Source organism: Callithrix jacchus, chromosome 12, assembly GCF_049354715.1.
Source record: "Callithrix jacchus isolate 240 chromosome 12, calJac240_pri, whole genome shotgun sequence".
NCBI classification, from domain to species: Eukaryota; Metazoa; Chordata; class Mammalia; order Primates; family Cebidae; genus Callithrix; species Callithrix jacchus.
Genome location: NC_133513.1, coordinates 56,797,123 through 56,817,816, shown reverse-complemented (window position 1 = coordinate 56,817,816; position 20,694 = coordinate 56,797,123). Strand labels below are relative to the sequence as shown.

The 20,694-nt window shown below is 38.3% G+C and overlaps 1 protein-coding gene across 11 annotated transcripts in view; it reads right to left on the bottom strand.

Moving 5' to 3' along the window:
• The window catches only part of CFAP70 (cilia and flagella associated protein 70), a 134,474-nt gene that overhangs the window by 86,928 nt on the left and 26,852 nt on the right, over window positions 1-20,694 (bottom strand). For all 11 annotated transcript variants that reach the window (XM_078345557.1, XM_054242307.2, XM_054242303.2 and 8 more), the window contains 6 exons: window positions 19,998-20,092; window positions 15,164-15,263; window positions 13,452-13,586; window positions 2,188-2,358; window positions 1,548-1,625; window positions 12-103 (listed from right to left, as the gene is read on the bottom strand). In XM_078345557.1, the coding sequence (XP_078201683.1) occupies window positions 12-103; window positions 1,548-1,625; window positions 2,188-2,358; window positions 13,452-13,586; window positions 15,164-15,263; window positions 19,998-20,092 (671 nt within the window). The remainder of the gene's footprint in view (window positions 1-11; window positions 104-1,547; window positions 1,626-2,187; window positions 2,359-13,451; window positions 13,587-15,163; window positions 15,264-19,997; window positions 20,093-20,694) is intronic.

Genomic DNA, 20,694 nt, shown 5'->3' with positions numbered 1-20,694 from the left:
TAGCTACATACCTTCTGGCTAGCTCCTCTGGCATTCGCTTCGGAACCAAGGCTTTGTCCAGCTGAATTTCTAACACAATGTATGTCCTTGCTTCTATGTATTGCTGTAAAGGCATTGTTTTTTATTAATTATTTCCAGAAAAAAATATTTATGAAAAATTTACTAACATAAGATGATGCTCACAATATAATAAGTGAGAAAACCGCATATGTAACTACATAAACAGGGCTTCATAATACTTTCCCAGGAACCATTTTAAGTGAATGCTATTCTTTCTTCCAGCAACCTTCTTTCAGATGGGTCCTGCAGAAATATTCTCTTCCTTCTTATATTTCCACTCACAGTCTCCTCCCTACCAGCTACCAACTCCAACTGCTAGACAAATCTACCCAGATTTTTGCCAGTATCCTAAATACAACATGTCCAAACTTGAATTTATTATTTCCCCAATGTCAATCTCTCTTTTGACTTTCCTCTTGGTGGTGTTGCCATCCTTCCTGAAAGTGAGGCTTGCAACTTGAGTTATCTTTAACGTTTCTTCATCAGTACCCCCAAAACTTCCCAATTGCAAACTCCTCGCCTCTGCAGGTTTCTGACTTTCTTTACTACAACCTCTGCCCTAAATAAAACTGTCATCAACACTCATTTATACTATAAGAAAAGCCTGCAGTCCTACCCTACCTTCAGTCTCTTTTTTTTTACACCCTTGCAAGAATTCCTGAAACACACATGAGGTCTTAATTCTACGTGACTTTAAAACCTTTGGTGTGAATCTCAAAGAAGAGGTTCCAGAATCCCTCATCAGCTATGCAATAAAGTCCAAACTTTTAAAGAAGCCTTTCAGGTCTTTCCATTACCTGATTCAGCCTCTCTCGTCTTTCCTACCTCTTTACAAAATCTCTCCTTTAACTACTCTGTATACCACACACGGCAATTAATTGACACACTATAAATTCTGCTCTTGCAAATCTCTGTGTTGTTCTCTCTCAAGTTGTTCCCTAGCTCTGAAATGCCTCTCCCTCCATCTTCATCTGGCAAACAGATCTCTTCATCTTTGATTACTTAGTATGGATAACACCTCTTTCATGAAGTCTTCCCTTAGACTGCCCCATCCTAATCTTTGTCTCCTCAGAGCCCATACAGAACTTTTATTTGTACCTCTGTTACAGCACTCATCAAAATTAAATACCATGGTTAGTTATGTACTTGTCTGTTTCTCCTGCCAGAAACTCATCTGAGTTTCCTGAAAGCAGATGAGTAAATGCTGCAGATGATACATCTTTGCATCCCTTATAATGTTTAACATAGTAGAATTAATAAAAGACAAAAAATTTTAATGCTGGAAAGGACCTTATAATTAACCCGGTATCAGTTTATTTTACAGAGTTTCAACAAGACAAAGAAATTTGCCCAAAGTAATAAATTGGTAATGGGCAAATATGGGATGATAACTAACATCCTGCCCTGAGCATTTTCCAATGAAAATACTTGCTTAATACAGGTCTGGTTAACTTAATCTTTATTTTCCAAACTTTATGCATAGTTACCTGTCCTTCAGGATTGTGACTCAGAGAGGGTTCAACTTCCAAAGGAGTATCTGAGCTCTGAGATTTTATACTAGGTGCCTGTTGAAAGAAAATGAACACACCTCAAAAATTGAATTCCTACACGGTCTTCATAGTGACAAGTACAATGATCTCTACATTGCATCAAAATGCAAACTAACTGCAGTCATAAAAAATCATGAGTTCACGTCTTTTGCAGGGACATGGATGAAGCTGGAAACCATCATTCTCAGCAAACTAACACAGGAACAGAAAACCGAACACCGCATGTTCTCATTCTTAAGTGGCAAATGAACAATGAAAACACATGGACACAGGGAGGGGAACATCACATCCAGGCTCTGTTGGGAGTGAGGGGCAAGGGGATGGAAAGCATTAGGACAAATATCTAATGTTTGCAGGGCTTAAAATTGAGATGACAGGTTGACAGGTACAGCAAACCACCATAGCACATGTATACCTATGTAACAAACCTGCACATTCTGCATATGTATCCCAGAACCTAAAGTAAAATTTTTTTTAAAAATGCAAACTAACATTGATACAAGTCACCAAGTGAGAAATCAGTGAAGCCTCTGGAATGTAAACTACAGGCAAAATCATCACCTTCTCAACAACCTACCATATCCCCAGGCCTAAGCCTTCCATCTATATCCTTTTCTTTTACTGGTTTATCTTCTTTCAGATTCTTAGGAACAGCTGGTTTGGACAGTGGAGAATTAATTCCTCCTATTTTATTATTATGAATCAAGTGATGGCCAATATCCCGGAACAAGCTGAATAAACACTTGGTCTGAAAAACAAAAAACAAAAGCAATACATGAGACAAACTTGAAAGAAAGCCGTTATTTTTTTATCATTTAGTTTTCCAAATAATTTCAGCATTTAACATCGGAGAGAGAGAAGGAACCTGAAAAAAATCTGTTGTATTTCCCTCCTTTTAGAACAGGTAAAATCACCACAGAAAGTTAGTTGCCTGCTCTATCATTTAAAGGATTTAGAGAGACCTTACAACCTGGCTTGATTCTGGTCTCATAACTCTTGTAATCAGAATGCTTTTAATCTTTGACAAGAAATTTCAAATTAGGTTGGACATGGTGGCTCACACCTGTAATCCAGGCACTTTGGCAGGAGGACTGTGTGAGCTCAGTAGTTCGAGACCAGCTTAGGCAAAATGGTGAGACCTCATCTCCATAAAAACAAACCAAAAAAATCAGCGAAGTCTGGTGGCACATGCCTGTAGTCCTAGCTACTGGGGAGACTTGGGAGAATCGCTTGAGCCCAAGCAGTCAAGGCTGCAGTGAACCATGACTGACTGTATCACTACATTCCAGCCTGGGCTACAGACGAGACCCTGTCAAAAAAAAAAAAAAAAAAAAAGGCTGGGTGCAGTGGCTCACATCTGTAATCCCAGCACTTTAGGAGACCGAGGCAGGCAGATCACTTGAGATCAGAAGTTTGAGACTAGACTGGCCAACAAGGTGATACCCCGTCTTTACTAAAGATACAAAAATTAGCTGGGTGTGGTGGCACATGCCTGTAGTCCCAACTACTGGGAAGGCTGAGGCAGGAGAATCACTTGAACCTGGGAGGCAGAGGTTGCAGAGACCTGAGATGGCGTACTGCAGCCTGGGTGATAGAGCGAGACTCCATTTAAAAAAAAAAAAAAAAAAAATTAAAATTAAATTAACATTAAGAGGTTGAATTCACTTCTATATAAGAAATAGTATCTATTTAGTTACCATGACCTAGCAGTTATAATTGGAAGGATAAGGCAAGTTTAAAAAGTTCAAAGCAAAACCTTTGTATGGAAAATTCAAACTATAGATAAATCACTAGAAAAGAATTTTATAACAATTTTTTCCCTAAAAATTCTCTTTTTAAATAAATAATTTTTAAATTAGACAACATGGATGATTCTCAAAATAATTTATGTTGAATGAAAAGAACCAGACCAAAGGAGGCCAGGCGAGAGGGCAGGGGTGGACAGAAGTGGGCAAAGGAATAATAGAAGACACAAAAAACTTTGGGACTAATGCGTGTAGGTTCATTATCTTGATTGTAGTGATAGTTTCACAGATATGTTAAAACTTTAAAATTATACAATTTAAATACATGCAGTTTATTTATCAATTATACCTCAATAAAGCTGTTTGAAAACAATCCAACAATGTTAATTGTAAATACTAAAAATCACTCACAATCCTACCACCTCTGTGATAAATACTATATTTCATTGATTCAAAGACATAAGCTTTCTCAAATTTTAACATCTCTGGGGTGTGTTCTATAATAAGAGCATTTCATATAAGTGGTATCATAAAATACAGTCTTTTCCATCTGCCTTCTTTCACTTAGCATGTTTTTGAGGTTCATCCATGCTATAGCATATATCAGTTGGTTCATTACTTTTTTATTTATTATTTTAGTTATTTATTTATTTGAGACAGAATCTCACTCTGTCACCTAGACTGGCATGCAGTGACACAATCACAGTTCACTGCAACCTCTGCCTTGTGGGCTCAAGCCATCAGCCCACCTCAGCCTCCTGAGTAGCTGGGACTATAGGCACACATTACCAACCCAGCTAATTTTTGTATTTTTTGTAGAGATGAGGTCTCACCATGTTGCCCAGGCTTGTTTCAAACTCCTGGCCTCAATGGTCTGCCCACCTCGGCCTCCCAAAGTGCTGGGGCTACAGGTATGAGCCACCGCACCTGATTCAAGTTTACTACTTTTTTAGAAAACAGGCTGGGCACAGTGGCTCACACCTGTAATCCCAGTACTTTGGGAGGCCAAGGCAGGAGGATCGCTTGACCCCAGGAGTTCGACACCAGCCTGGGAAACACAATGAACCTCTGTCTCTTAAAAAAAAAAATTTAATTAGGTGGATATGGTAGCATATGCCTACAGTCCCAGTTACTCAGGAGGCTAAGGCAGAGGATCACTTGAGCCTAGTAGTTCAAGGTTGCAGTGAGCTATGATAGTACCACTGCACTCTAGCCTGGTGACAGAGACCCCATCTCAAACCAAAACAAAACCCAACTTTATCAATACTCACATTTATATAAGTTACCCATTTAAAGTACACGATTCAGTGATTTGGGGATTTTACACCATTAGTAGTTCATTCCTTTTCACTGCAAAACAGTATTCCCTTGTTTAGATATACCACATTTTGTATATCTGCAGACATTTGGATTATTGTGAGATTTTAGCTATTATAGATAATTCCGCAATAAACATTTACATATGGCCAGGCATGGTGCTTCACGCCTGTAATCCCAGCACTTTGGGAGGCCAAAGCGGGCAGATCATGAGGTCAGGAGATCAAGACCATCCTGGCCAGCATGGTGAAACCCCGTCTCTCTACTAAAATCCAAAAATAAAATAAAAATTAGCCAGGTGTGGTGGCATGTGCCTGTAGTCCCAGTTACTCAGGAGGCTGAGGCAGGGGAATTGCTTGAACCCAGGAGGCAGAGGTTTCAGTGAGCTGAGATAGCGCCACTGCACTCCAGCCTGGCAACAGAGTAAGACTCCATCTCAAAACAAAAACAAAACAAAAACAACAACAACGAAAAAATCCATTCACATATATGTCTTCATGTGAATGCAGGTTTTCTTTTCCCTTAGAAATTCCTGGAAATGATTTGTTGGACTGTATGGTAAGTTTTAATTTACCACAGATATTCTTGTTTTTGGTTTTTTGAGACAAGGTCTCACTCTTGTCACCCAAGCTGGAGTGCAGTAGCATGATCATGGCTCACTGCAGCCTTGACCACCTGCTGGGCTTAAGTGATCCACTCACCTCAGCCTCCCAGGCAGTGGAACTACAGGCATGTACAAACACACCCAACTAATTTTTGTATTTTTTTGTAAAGATGGGGTTTTGCCATTTTGCCTGGCTGATCTCCAACTTCTGAGCTCAAGCAATCTACCCATTTCAGCCTTCCAAAGTCCTGGGATTACAGGCTTGAGCCACTGCACCTGGCCAGATTTTCTATACAGTTGTCTTTTCAAGTATTGAGAGTAGAATACTGAAATTTCTAAATATTGTTATTGCCAGATTGACTATTTCTCCTTTCAATTCTGTTGGGTTTTGCTTCAAGTATTATGAGGTAATTGTGTTGTATTGTTAGTTGCGTATACACTTATAATTGCCCTGTCTTCCTAATGAATTGATGCTTTAATCATTGTGACATGCCACTATGTCTTCAGTAACATATATTTCTAGTTTTAAAAACTATTTTGTCTGGTATTATTGTAGTTACTCAGCTATTATATTTTCTGTTTGTATAGTATATCTTTTGTACCTTTTTACTTCAACCTTTTGTGTATTTGAATCTAAGGTGTGTCTACTCTAAATAGTATATAGTTGAATCTTGATTTTTTGTAAATCTAATTTAATAATTTCTATCCTTTCATCAGTGTGTTTAGACCACTTACATATTATTGTTTTGAAATACTTAGATTTTTATTTTCCATGCTATTTGTTTTCTACTTATCTGGGTTTTTTTGTTGTTCTGTCCTTCCTTTAACTATCTTATGTTAAATAAATATTTGTGATATCCCATTTAATTCCTTTGTTGAGATATATATATGATATACACATAAATATATATATAATATGTATACACATACACATATATATGTTCATATCTATATGTATACACACACAATTTTCCTAGTGGTTACAATATGCATCCTAACTAATCATAGTCTATTTCACATCAATACTAACTTAATTCTGGTAAAATACAGAAGCTTGGCTCCACTATAGCTCCATTCTATCCTCCTTCATGCTATTATAATATAAATTAAGTCTACATGCTAATCCAATAATATAATTAATACTTTATCCGATCATGTCTTCTAAAGAAGTTAAGAGTAAAAATGAAAAAGTTCTATTTCTAAACTCCTTTATATTAACTTATATTTAACCATTTTAAGTAATCCTCATTTCTTCTTATGGATTCAAGTTAGCAACTGGTGTCATTTCCTTTCAAGCTGAAAGCCTTCTTTTAGTATTTCTTGCAAGGTAAGTTTCCTAGCAACAAATTCTTTCAGCATTTATCTGAAGATGTCTTTATTTTGCCTTTTTTTTTTTTAATTGAGACAGAGTCTTACTCTGTCATCCAGGCTGGAGTGCAGTGGTGTGATCTTGGCTCACTGTAACCTCCTCCCTCAGCAATTCTGCCTCAGCCTCTCTAGCTGTTGGGATTACAAGCATGCACCACCACACCCAGGTAATTTTTGTATTTTCAGTAGATACAGGGTCTCATCATGTTGGCCAGGCTGGTCTCAAACTCCTGACCTCAGGTGATCCACCCACTTCTACCTCTGAAAGTGCTGGAATTACAGGTGTGAGCCACTGTGCCCAGCCCTACCTTTGTTTTTAGTTGGCTCTGTGTGTGTGTGTATGTGTGTGTGTGTGTGTGTGTGTCTTTCATTCAGAATTTCACATATGTTATTCCATTGCCTTCTGGCTTCCATTGTTTCAGATGAAAAACCATATTCATTCTCCCCTGTAGGTGATGAGTTGTTTTTCTCCTGTTGCATTCGTGATGTTCTCTTTGTCTCTCTCCTTCACTTGACCACATAAAATGTGTAAATTTTGGGTCTCTGTGTGCTGATCCTAACTGGAATTTTCTGAACTCCTTGCATCTGTAAATTAATGCTTTCATCAAATGTGAGATATTTTCAGACATTATGTCTTTATATTCTTCCCTCTTGGGACTCTCATTACGAGTTTGTTGGTTGCCTTCCACCGACATTGCCATTTTTATATAGTTTGGATCTTTATCCCCTAGAAAGCTCATATTTCAAAAAAAAAAGGAAGAAAGAAAAAAGAAAACAAATGTGATCCCCAATGTTGTAGGTAGGGTCTGGTGGGAGGTGTTAGAGTCATGGGGTAGATCCCTCATAAATGGCTTGGTGCTATCCTTGAGTTCTCACTCTGTTAGTTACAAAGAGATCTGCTTGTTAAACATAATCTGGTACCACCCTCCCCTCTTTTATGCCCTTTCTCTCACCTCGTGACATGCCTGCTTCCCCTTTGCCTTCTATCATGATTGTAATGAGATAGAGGAGAGATGGGATTTGGCATTCAGCTCACCCCCACTAGATCATTCTTTCATGTATTCTTGAGTAAAGATGAGAGTGGGGAAGGCAGAAAATCCCCAGACAAGAAGGCCTCAAACTCCTTACCTTTTCATGCATTAGTACTTCTCAGCTTATTGATGCTTTTGGTCAATTTCAAGGATGGTGAAATGGCTTTTTGTCAATTTGTCCAGCTTTATGGTTGCTTTTGTGGGGAAATGATTTGTCAACCTCCTCACTTGGCTATAGCCAGAGATATTTCCTTTCCAATGTTCTCTCTATATATTTTAATTATTGTAAAAAATGTAATCAAATTTATATTTTTATTTTCATTAACAGACTATGATATGTATTCTCTCATGTTTTAAAATTTTTCATGAGGGTAATTTTTAATATATGCAGAAAATTCCCCCATCATATGTGTATAATAAAAGTGATAGCTAAAATTTTCTGTATGCCAACTACATTCCTCGTGCTTTATATATTTCATCTCATTTAATAGGTAAAACAATTCTAGGAAACAAGTATTGCCTCCATTTTACTGATGATACAGTAAAGGTGAGACAAATTTAGTCAGTTGCCTGAAGTCATCAAGCTAGTAAATGGCAGTTCCCGAATTTAAACTCTAGGCTGCCTCAGTGGGTTATCAAAGCTCATAACTTTTCTATTATGATACACTGTTTCCCTCAGATTCACCAAGAGTATCTTCATGTAGAAAGGTTTGGATACACTTCCAATTATTCCCTTGAAATAGTTTCCTAGAAGTAGAAGTCCTATTGGAAAGGATATAAGTATTTCAAGCTTCTGAATACATATGGACAATAAACATTTTTGCAAAAAGTTTTTACCAATTTATGCTTTTACTAGCAGTAAATGAAAGTTGTTTTACAGAGATGGAGCAAGAATCCTCTTTTTAGAGGCCTGTGCCCCTGAGGCATGGAAATAATGAAAAATTCTGAAGTTCCTTCAACAGGAATTCTAGGCACCTAGCTAGCCCCAGAAATAAATAAGTAACTTAAACAAGAAGGTAATACTAGCCTAAAATAATAGTCAAGGAAGTTAAAGTTCAAGAGATGTTTGCTTTATAGAAACTAAATATAACATCTTAATATATGTCCCTGAGTTGTCTTTCTGAGCCTCAGACCCCACTGAGGAACCACTGAAAGGATTAGCCAGTACTGCACTCAGATCAGCTGAATGGATCAGACCCCAGCTAAGGGGAAAGTGAAGATTGAACTATATAGTCCTTTGTTCTAAATTTCTTCCTGGGGTGCTTGGAGAAAGTCACTCCCTCTAGCCAGTTAACATTTTTCTACTGACCCCAAATTTTTAAACAAAGCCTCTCTTCCTTAACAATTGCAAATCAGAAAATCTTTGAATCTACCTACCACTTGCAACCTCCAACCCCTGCTTCAACATATTTAAGCTTAAACCAATGTGTAACTTGCATGTATTGATTTATGATTTTGCCTGTAGCTTCTGCTTTCCTGAAATTTACCTCTACCTTTAAAAAACCATTGCCTGCAAGCCATAGGGAAGTCAGGATTTGAAAATTTAACTGCCTGGTCCTCCTTGCTTGGCACCCTGCAGGGAAAGCCTTTATTTCTATCACTGCAAACCCCGGTGCAGATACGTGGTTTTACTGCATCAGGTGAGCAGACATCGGTTTGATTCTATAACATTATCACACCTTTGCCACCAATGGGCATTATCGTATTTTAAAGAATTGTCAAGCTTTTTAAGTAAAATGACAACTATTGTTATTTAAATTTGTAATTCCTTGATTAATAAGTAAGGCCAGATGTCTCTTCGTATATCTGCTGGCCACTGGCACTTCTTTTGTGAACTACTATTTCATGTGCTTTGCATAAAGTTTGTTATTCTTCTAGACTGAAAAAAACTACTATATTTCAGGAACAGTAGCTATCCTTCAGGAAACTACTATATTTCAGAAATAGTAGCTATCTTTCTGATGTGTATTCAAATATTTTCCCTAGTTCTTCAGTTACATTGTAATTTTGTATATGAAGATTATTTTATATATAGAAGCTTCACATTTTTGGTAAACAAAATACTTTCTTTTATACTTTTCATTGCTTTCAAGCCTAGGAAATTTTCTCTTCATTTGTATCTTTATTTTTTTTTTTATTTATTTTGAGACGGAGTTTCGCTCTTGTTACCCAGGCTGGAGTGCAATGGCGCGATCTCGGCTCACCACAACCTCCGTCTCCTGGGTTCAGGCAATTCTCCTGCCTCAGCCTCCTGAGTAGCTGGGATTACAGGCATGCGCCACCGTGCCCAGGTAATTTTTTGCATTTTTAGTAGCGACGGGGTTTCACCGTGTTGACCAGGATGGTCTCAATTTCTTGACCTCGTGATCTACCCGCCTCGGCCTCCCAAAGTGCTGGGATTACAGGCTTGAGCCACTGCGCCCAGCCTGTATCTTTAATTAATACTCATTTTTATAGTCTTCACATTTAACTTTTCTTTTTCATTCTTTCTTTCTTTCTTTCTTTTTTTTTTTTTTTTTTTTTTGTTGAGACAGAGTCTCCCTTTATCTCCAGGCTAGAGTGCAGTGGCACGATCTCAGTTCACTGCATCCTCCCAACTCCCTGGTTCTGGTTCAAGCTATTTTCCTGTCTCAGCCTCCCAAGTAGCTGGGATTACAGGTATGCACCACCACACCCAGCTAATTTTTGTATTTTTAGTAGAGACAAGGTTTCACCATGTTTACCAGGCTGGTCTTGATCTCCTGACCTTGTGATCTACCTGCTTTGGCCTCCCAAAGTGCTAGGATTACAGGCGTGAGCCACCGTGTCTAGCCACATTTAACTTATTTTAATAAATTCATTTGAAATTTATTTTGATCTATGTTATATGCAACACTTTTGCATTCTTTTTTGTCATTTATCTTTTTTATTTTTAATTTTTTTTGAGACAGGTGTCACTCTGTCACTCAGGCACAATCACAGCTTACTGCAGCCTTGACCTCCTGGGCTCAATCAATCCTCTTACCTCAGCCTCTGGAGTCTCGAAGACTACAGGCATGTGCCACCATACTCTGCTAATTTACAAAACAATTTTGTAGAGATGGGGTCCCACCATGTTGCCCTGGCTGGTCTTGAATTCCTGGGCTCAACTGATCCTCCCACTTCAGTCTCCTGAAGTGCTGGGATTACAGGTGTGAGCCGCCATGCCCAGCCTTCTTTCCCATTTAACTATCTATAAAGCATTAATAATCCTTTTCTCTGTTTTTGAGATGGAGTCTCGCTCTGTCTCCAGGTTGGAGTGCAGAGTCGCCATCTCCGTTCACTGCAACCTCCACGTCCTGGTTCAAGCGATTCTCCTTCCTCAGCCTCCCGAATATCTGGGACTACAGGTGCGTGCCATCACATCCAGCTAATTTTTGTATTTTTAATATAGACTGGGTTTCACCATGTTGGCCAGGATGGTCTCAATCTCTTGACCTTGTAACCTGCCTGCCTCGGCCTCCCAAAGTGCTGGGATTACATGCATGAACCGTGATACCTGACCTATAAAGCATTAATAATTATCCTTTTTAATGGCTACACATTTCATCATTTTTATTTACTATGATTTACTAAGCATTCCTCTATTAGTAAACATTTAACCTTATTTTAGTTTTTGCTATTATAGGTTTCAAAAAGTTTCATGAATATGAGATTTTTGAACTTATTAAATTATGTCCTTAAAATAAATTCCTGGCTGGGCACAGTGGCTCACACCTGTAATTCTAGTACTTGGGGAGGCTGAGACAGGCAGATCACCTGAGGCCAGGAGTTCACGACCAGCCTGGCTAACGTGGTAAAACCCTGTTTCTACTAAGAATACAATAAATTAGCTGAGTGTGGTGGTGCACGCCTATAATCCCAGCTACTCAGGAGGCTGAGGCAGGAGAATCACTTGAACCCAGGAGGTGGAGGTTGCAGTGAGCTGAGATCATGCCATTGTACTCCAGCTTGGACAACAAGAGTGAAACTCCATTTCAAAAAATATATAATTAAATAAGTAAATAATTAAATAAATTCCTATAAATGTGGCTTCTAGTTCAAAAGATATTGTTGTAGAAACAATTTACTATTCATTTACAACTAGATGATGAGGTTTTCATGAATTTATTGTTGAAAAATAGCTGTCCTAATAACAGTGACATAATAGTATATTTTTGTTATTGTTGTGTGTTTTACAAAGCCTCACTCTCTCCTGGGAAGCAACATGATAAAACTGCCTTTTGCTTGAATACATATATATGATTTTAACATTTTAACACCTAAAAATGGAAAAAAAATTCTAGTTCATTAATTACCACATGGATTTCAGTTTTTCCATACTTAACACCACAGACTTTTTTTTCTTTTTCTTATTTATATTTTTTGAGAGAGTCTTGCTCTGTCACCCAGGGTGGTGTACAGAGGTGCAATTTTGGCTCATGCAACCTCCGCCTACAAGTACTGGGCTCGGCAAATTTTTGTGTTTTTAGTAGAGATGGGGTTTTGTCATGTTGGCCAGGCTGGTCTCGAATTCTTGGCCTCAGGCAATCTGCCCACTTCTACCTCCCACAGTGCTGGGATTACACGTGTGAGTTACCAAACCCAGCCACAACACTTATGCTAAAAGTTTTGTATTCAAATTTATTGAGGTAAAATTGAAGTACAATAAAAATAAACCAAAAGTATTTAAAGTATACAATTTCGTCAATTTTGACATATGTGTATACCTCTGAAGCCATCACCACAATCAAGATAACCATCATTGCCATCATCCCTAATATTTTCCTCTCATTCCTTTGCAATCCATCCCTCCTTTATCCCTGTTCCCAGGTAACCATTAATTTGCTTTTTATCAATATAGATAAATTACTTTATCAGTATTGCATATAAATGTAATTATGTAGAATGTACTTTCCAAAACCCTGTCTCTATAAAAAGATTTTTTTTAAATAGCCAGGCACAGTGGTGCAGTCCCAGCTACTCAAAAGGCTGAGGTAGGAGGATCCCTTGAGCCCAGGAATTTGAGGCAGTAGTCAGCTATGATTGTGCCACTGCACTCCAAAGCGAGACCCATATCTCTTTTAAAAAAAAAAAATACTCTCTTTTCTCTCTTTTGTCTGCCTTCTTTCTTTTAGCACAATGCATTTGAGACTCATTCGTGCTGTTGCATGTATCCTTAGTTCATTCCTTTTTATTGCTGAATAGTATTCCATTGTACAGAGGAACCACACAATTTGTTTTCTGTGTTCTCTGTTCACCTGTTGATAGAGATTTAGGTTGTTTTCAGTTTTTGCCTTTTCATTGTCCTAAATTTTTTAAGTTCTAATGCAGAATGACTGTAAAGCTATATATGGCCGGGCGCAGTGGCTCATGCCTATAATCCCAGCACTATGGGAGGCCGAGGCAGGTGGATCACGGGGTCAAGAGATCGAGACCATGTTGGTCAACATGGTGAAACCCCATCTCTACTAAAAATATAAAAATTAGCTGGGCATGGTGGTGCACGCCTGTAGTCCCAGCTACTCAGGAGGCTGAGGCAGGAGAACTGCTTGAACCCAGGAGGCGGAGGGTGCAGTGAACCGAGATCGCGCCATTGCACTCCAGCCTGGGTAACAAGAGCGAAACTCCGTCTCAAAAAAAAAAGCTATATATTTAATAGCCTAGTATACCAACTGGTTCTAAATATCAATTGCAAAGACATATATGCTAAAGATGCAAGTAAACACATATATAAATGATAAATTACCAGGATGCTTTTTATGCAATTTTTTCTTACCTTTTCATGGACTACACTGTCTAGGTAAGGGTAAACCTGAAAAGCTCCCCGAATTCTCTTCACACCTGGATACAACAATGGGACCATATTAACATAAGCCACACCATGAAACGAAAGCTGACCTTCTTCATCAGTCTAAAGGAATAAAACCAGAGAGTTATTAGTGCTATAAGCAATATAGTATAAGGTATGGAGCTCTGACTCAGCAGTTCAAAGGCCTAGTTTTAGAAACTAACTCTGCTACTTAGCTAGTAAGTACCATAAGACATTTTGGGCCTTCTTTATCTTCAAAATGGGTTTAATAATATGATGATCACTGAGATAATGCATACAAACAGTGTTAATAGTAAAAGCAGTAGCTGATACAAGCAGACACTTGTATCAAGTTAAAAAGAACCTCAGGAAATATCAAATTAATTAATTAATACTCAATTGATAATATATATATCAACCAAAAGGTCAATTTCACCATGTGGCTTCTTAGGAGAAAGTAAAGCTTTATAAAAAGCAACAATAATAACAATAACAAAAAACTTATAAAAAATCAAAAGCTATGGCTTTTAGCTTTAGTTCACAGACTCATACAAATAAAAGGGGCCTTACAAATTATCTGGACCAGTGATGACAAATAGGCTTTACCTTATGTCTCAACTCTCATTAATTGGTGGAGGTGTTTTAGTATGGTTGGTTGAGAAAAATTCTGTGTTTTTAATCTGGGTTCAAAGGCAAAGAGTGCCTTGATAGATTAGCACTATCTACTACAGATGAAGGCAGATGAATAACAGTCTCCTGTCCTGTATTTACCATACTTGATCTCATTGCAAAGATGAAGAACAGGTTAATAAATATATCTTAACAGCATTTTTAACGGTTGTATTATTTGCCACAGAAAATTTTTATAGGGAAAAAATCAGTTTTGTGAAAGAAAATACATTTAATTCCAAGCATAAAAGTAATCTCTTTGATTTCACCTATTATAATAATAATTAGCAACTAGATTTAAAAGTTGATGTGATAACACACAGTTTAGCAATCTAAGGAAAGTTAGCCAATACTTATTATATACTACAAACGGAGAAATGGGTATATAGTAGTAGCATTTTTATTATGCAAAAAGCCTATGTTTAAAGTCAGCCAAACAATTTAGATACTTATTAAGTATCTGCTATTTGCCATACATCATGCTAGGTACCGTGGAGAATACAAATCAGTCTACTACATGACTCCTACCCTCCAGCAGTTTATGAACAAGCAGAAAAGACCAGACATGCACAGGTAAAACAATAGATAATATGTACTAGGCTCATCAAAGCTATACCTTTTCAAAATAGTACTATATCTAAGATCCCTATTATACTAATTAGCAGGCTTAAACATTTTAAGTAGGTAAATTTAACCTATGGTAAAACTATTGTTAAGGGCAAAAGAGAAATAGGGTATCTGGTAATAAAGCCTAGAGAGTTTTTAGTGAACAATGGGGAACTAGGGTGGCCAATAATCCTGGTTTTCCCAGGACAGAGGAGTTTCGTGGGAATGAAACTTTCAGTGCTAAAACAAATGAAGTTCAGGGTAAATTAGGATGAGCAGGTCACCCTAGGGAAAACAGCTATATTAGTTCACATTTTCTCTTTGGTATCAGAATTGAAGCAGAATAACAGGCTGGGTCTGATTCTACACTTCTTATATAAATATTTCTGAGGGGCCATATTTACCTTTTCAGTTTTGCCAGCTTTCCCTTTGGATACAGTAATCAGAGGAACTCTTGTGATCTCTACAGGCCAAAGCCAGCAATCAGCGATTCGCTTCTGAAAACTGCAAATCAAGAATCAGTCCATTAGCATTATATGCAAAATTAAAGTCAGTATAATTTAGGTTAAAGGGAAATATTCTCTTTCAGAAAGTAATATAGAATGTACACATATAAAAATTGGGGAGCCAGACTCAGTGGCTCATGCCTGTAAATGCCAGCACTTTGAGAGGCTGAGGCAGGCAGATGGTTTGAGCCTAGCTATTCAAGACCAGTCTGGGCAACATGCAAAATTCCATCTCTATGAAATATACAAAAAAAAAAAAATTAGCTGGGCATGGCAGCAAATACCTGTGGTCTCAGCTATTTGGGGAGGCTGAAGTGGGAGGATGGCTTGAGCCTAAGAGGTCAAGTCTGCAGTGAGCCGTGATCGTCCCACTGCACTCTCACCTGGGCCACAGAGTGAGACCCTGACTCAGAATAAAAAAAAAAAACCTTATCAGTTTGGTGGTTTTTAAAACTTTCCCATATCTATAACATTCCAAAAATAATTCTGCTCAACTGCTAGCAGAGGCAAATTGAACATTTTTAGAGCAATTTAGAAACATAAATTTAAAAACCTTTAAAAATCCATAATCTTAATTATAAATTCCACTTCTAGTGATTTATTATACAGAAATAATGAGACAAGTTTACAAATGGTATAAAATTGTTTATTTCTACTGTGAAAATAGTGTCCAGTTTCCAGCTTTGAAGTAATCCCTCCCGTCCTTACGACAAGAAAAGTGTTGATCAAATGGCAATAAACAACATTTCTCAGATCCTTCATAGAACTGAGGTCATAAGGCAAAAACTGCCATGCTAAAATTGAGGGAGACGGGATAATTCAGAGGATCACGGCTGCAATCAGCTTAAAGACAGCAGAAGCCAGTGGTGCCAGTAACTGGTAGATATAGTTTAATGGTAATTTTGACAAATTGCTATAGGCTGAATGGAAGTTAAGTGGACTAGATGGAAGTTAAAAACTCCAGGGCGCCCACTGTTAAGGGTTCCCACACTTAACATAAGTTTTAAATCCAAGAGCCCCACCAAGTTCTCACAGTGAAGATGGAAGAAAAATACCCTAATATTTCAGGCAGGGAGAGAAGAAAAATAACCATTTTGAAATATGGCCACAGTGTTCTTCCTATCAAAGGGTTGACCTTTAAGGTAAACTACTTTATCAGATCCTTATCTGATCTCAGGGGAGGGAATTTAGACAACTCCAACCTGTCTTATCTTCCATAAGGATAGGAGAAAAAAAAGATTATGAAACACTTCTGAAAGTCACAGCCCAAGGACCCAAACCTATTTACTGAGACTTAATCACTTCCCAACAATGTGCCACCACATCAACAGTTTCAACATAATAACAATGAATTACAACTGAGAGGGCTACAAACCACTCTATTAGAGAAGTTCTTGGACAAATCCAAAGATAACAGGGGAGGTAGGAGAAAAAGGAAACTGAAGCCTCTGGCACTTAAAACTACAACAAACAAGAAACACAACCCAGCTTCTAACCAGATTAACATAAAACTTCACACTAAAAATACTAGTTACCCCGAATCCTATTAACTAATACACAATGTCTAGCTTTCAAATTAAAAAGCTATGAAGAATGCTATAAGTCAAGAAAAAAATACAGTCCAAATAGCCAAAGCTAGCATAAGAACTGGACTAAGATACAACATAGATTTTAGAATTATCAGAAAGGAAATTGAAAGTAACTATGATTACGTTAAAGACTCTTATGAGAAAAGTAGGTAACATGCAAGAACAGATAGGTAATGTTAGCAGAGATGGAAACTCTAAGAAAGAATCAAAAGGAAAAGCTAGATATCAAAAACACAAACAAAAATGAATAATTCATTTGATGGGCTTATCAGCTGACTGGACATCGCTAAGGAAAAAAAAAAAATCAGTGAACGTGGGTATATGTGAATAGAAATGCCCCAAACTGAAACACAAAGGAAAAAAAAAATCATAACAGAATATCCAAGACTTGTGGAACAATTACAAAAGGTGTAACTAAGCATAACAGAAGGATAAGAAAGAAAAGAGCAGAAGAAATATTTGAAGTAGGCCAGGCATGGTGGCTCACACCTGTAATCCCAGCACTTTGGGAGGCCCAGGCGGGTGGATCACCTGAGGTCAGCCTGGCCAACATGGTGAAACCCATCTATCTCTCCTAAAAATACAGAAATTAGCCGGGAATGGTGGTACATGCCTGTAATTCCAGCTACTCAGGGAGGTTCAGGCAGGAGAATCACTTGAACCCGGGAGGTGGAGGTTGCAGTGAGCCAAGATCACGCCACTGCACTCCAGCCTTGGCAACAGAGCAAGATTCCATCTCAAAAAAAAAAAAAGCAAGCAATATTTGAAGTAATAATAGCTGAGAATTTTCCAAAATTAATTACAGACACCAAACCACAGATCCAGGAATCTCAGAGAATACCAAGTAGACTAAGTACAAAAACAAACGAACAAAAAGCTTTATGTAGGCATATCATTTGCAAACTGCAAAAAAGAAAATCTTGAAAAAAGCCAGCGGAAAAAACACTTTTACCTATAGAGGAACAAGGATTAGAAATATATTAGACTTCTCTTCAGAAACCATGAAGGAAGAAGAGAATAGAGAAAAATATTCAAAGCTGTGAAAGAAAAACCCATTGACTTAGAATTCTGTACCTACTAAAATTACCCTTCAAAAGTGAAGGAGAAATAAACCCTTTTTAGAAGAAACAAAAATTAGAGGAGTTTCTGGCAAGGAGACGTGCCTTATAAGAAAAGCTATAAGTTCCTAAGGAAAATGACATGAGTCAGAAACTTGTATCAACATAAAAAAGAGCATCAGGAAATGTCATAAATGAAGGTAAAATAAATTTTTTCATGTTTTTCATTCTTAATAGATCCAATAACTATTTGTTCAAAGTAATAATGCCAACAATGTATCCTCAATAAAATATTAGCAAATCCAATCTAACAATGTACAAAAATAACTAATTACACACCATGACCAAGTAGGGGACCAGGGGCATATAAAAACTAAAATATCTGCTCATTTTTTCTGCTCAATTTTTCTATAAATCTAAAGCTGCTCTAAAAAAACAGACTATTCTTTGTTTAATGTCCGAGTTGTTCATTCAGATTGCATATAGATTGATAATCCCCCAATTCTCATCTCTACCTAATGACCAGGTCAGTGTGACCAAGACTGATAGTTACCTACACAATATCAGCATACCTGTTCTTTAGTACTTAAATCTTGATTTAGCCTGGGTGACAATGTGTTCAACTAAAATACTTTATTGTCTAGCCTTCTTGCATCCAGAGGTTAGCTAATGAGATATAAACAGAAGTTGCCAGATTCCAGGAAGGTTACACAAGAGGGTTCAAGACAGCCAGCATGTGTCCTTTTTTATCCATAATCATTCTCCTCTTCCAAATTTCTGCCAGAAATGTTGAGTCTACAAGCTGGAGCTCCAGCAGCCAACTTTGGACCATAAGACAACCTTGTGGATGAAGTTACATATTAATGAAGGTGGAGCAAAAAGAAAGATGGAGCCTGGATATCTAATAACACCGTGTAAGCAACATACATACCAGTTCTGGACTTTTTTGGGGGTGGGGGAACGGAGTCTTGCTATGTCTACAGGCTGGAGTGCAGTAGCACAATCTTGGCTCACTGCAACCTCCGCTTCCCAGGTTCAAGTGATTCTCCTGCCTCAGCCTCCCAAGTAGCTGGGACTATTGGCGCATGCCACCATGCCCAGCTATTTTTTGTATAGTTAGTAGAGATGAGGTTTCACAATGTTGGCCAGGATGGTCTTGATCTCTTGGCCTCATGATCCACCCATCTTGGCCTCCCAAAGTGCTGGGATTACAGGTGTGAGCCACTGCACCCAGCTGCCTCTTTTTTTTTTTTTTTTTTTGAGACGGAGTTTCTCTCTTGTTGCCCAGGCTGGAGTGCAATGACATGATCTTGGCTCACTGCAACCTCCGGCTCCTGGGATCAAGCAATTCTACTGCCTCAGCCCCCCAAGTAGCTGAGATTACAGGCATGTGTCACCATACCTGGCTAATTTTGTATTTTTAGTAGAGATGGCATTTCTCCATGTTGGTCAGACTGGTCTCAAACTGTCGACCTCAGGTGATCCACCCGCCCTGGCCTCCCAAAGTACTGGGATTATAGGCATAAGCCGCCATGCCCAGTCCTTTTTTTTTTTTTTTAAGAGAAAAGGTATCACTCCATTGCCCAGGCTGGAGTGCAGTGGTACAATCACAGCCCACTGCAGCCTCACCCTCCTGGGCTCAATCAATTCTACCACCTCATCCTCACAAGTAGCTAAGCCTACAGGTGCAAATCTGCACCAAACGGGTTTGTGTGTGTGTGTGTGTGTGTGTGTGTGTGTGTGTGTGTGTGTGTATAGAGCCAGGGTCTTGCTTTGTTGCCCAGACTGGTCTTGAACCTGCTTCAGCCTCTCAAACTGCTGGCATCATAGGCATGAGCCACCAGGTGCAGCTGGACTTCTTTTATATAAAAGAGGAGTAAGCACTCACCTTGGTTAAACCACCATCACTGGGTGTTTCCGTTACTAGCAGATGAACACAACATCACTCTAACATATAGATGTGATAAATAAGAAAGTCTCAATAGAAAATCACCTTAACTCAAATATAAATAAAATTAACAAAAGTAACATTTCTTCCCACTTACAAGCCTTTGTGGATTAGACATACTTCCTTCCTATTCTTACCTGACCACTGCAGGAGGATCAAGGTAGCAGCGACTTTCCAAGTCCCAAATAATCCTTTTCTTTATGCACTCTGCTTGATTCCTAAATTCCTTGTCCTGTAAAATATAAAACAGAGACTTCTGTTCTCTATATGTGTGCCATGATTTCATTCTGCTCCATCTATAGGGCATTCTTTTAATGGATTTGCTCACACTATTTTTCCTACTACTACTGTTGCTACTATAAGTATGACTACTATTGCAACTACTATCACCACCTTAAAATTATGGGTACTTTATTATTAATAAAGTATAAAAGATAAGATAAATTACATATAAATAGTTACATTGATCCAGTACTAAGATCCAAATACTGACTAACATAACCTCAATCCATGATTCTCAACCCTAGATCCATATTAAAATCATCTGGGGTTAAAGAAAAAAAAAAACTAGACTCCGTGCAGTGGCTCACACCTGTAATCCCAACACTTTGGGAGGCCAAGGCAGGAGTGCTGCTTGAGGCCAGGAGTTCAAACCAGGCTGGGCAACAAAGTGAGACCTCCAACTCTAAAAAAAAATGTAAAAATTAGCTGAGCATGGTGGCATGTGCCTGTGGTCCCAGCTACTCAGGAGGCTGAGACAGGAGGATCACTTGAGCCTAGGAGGTTGAGGCTACAATGAGCCTCAATAATCGTACCATTGCATTCCTGCCTGGG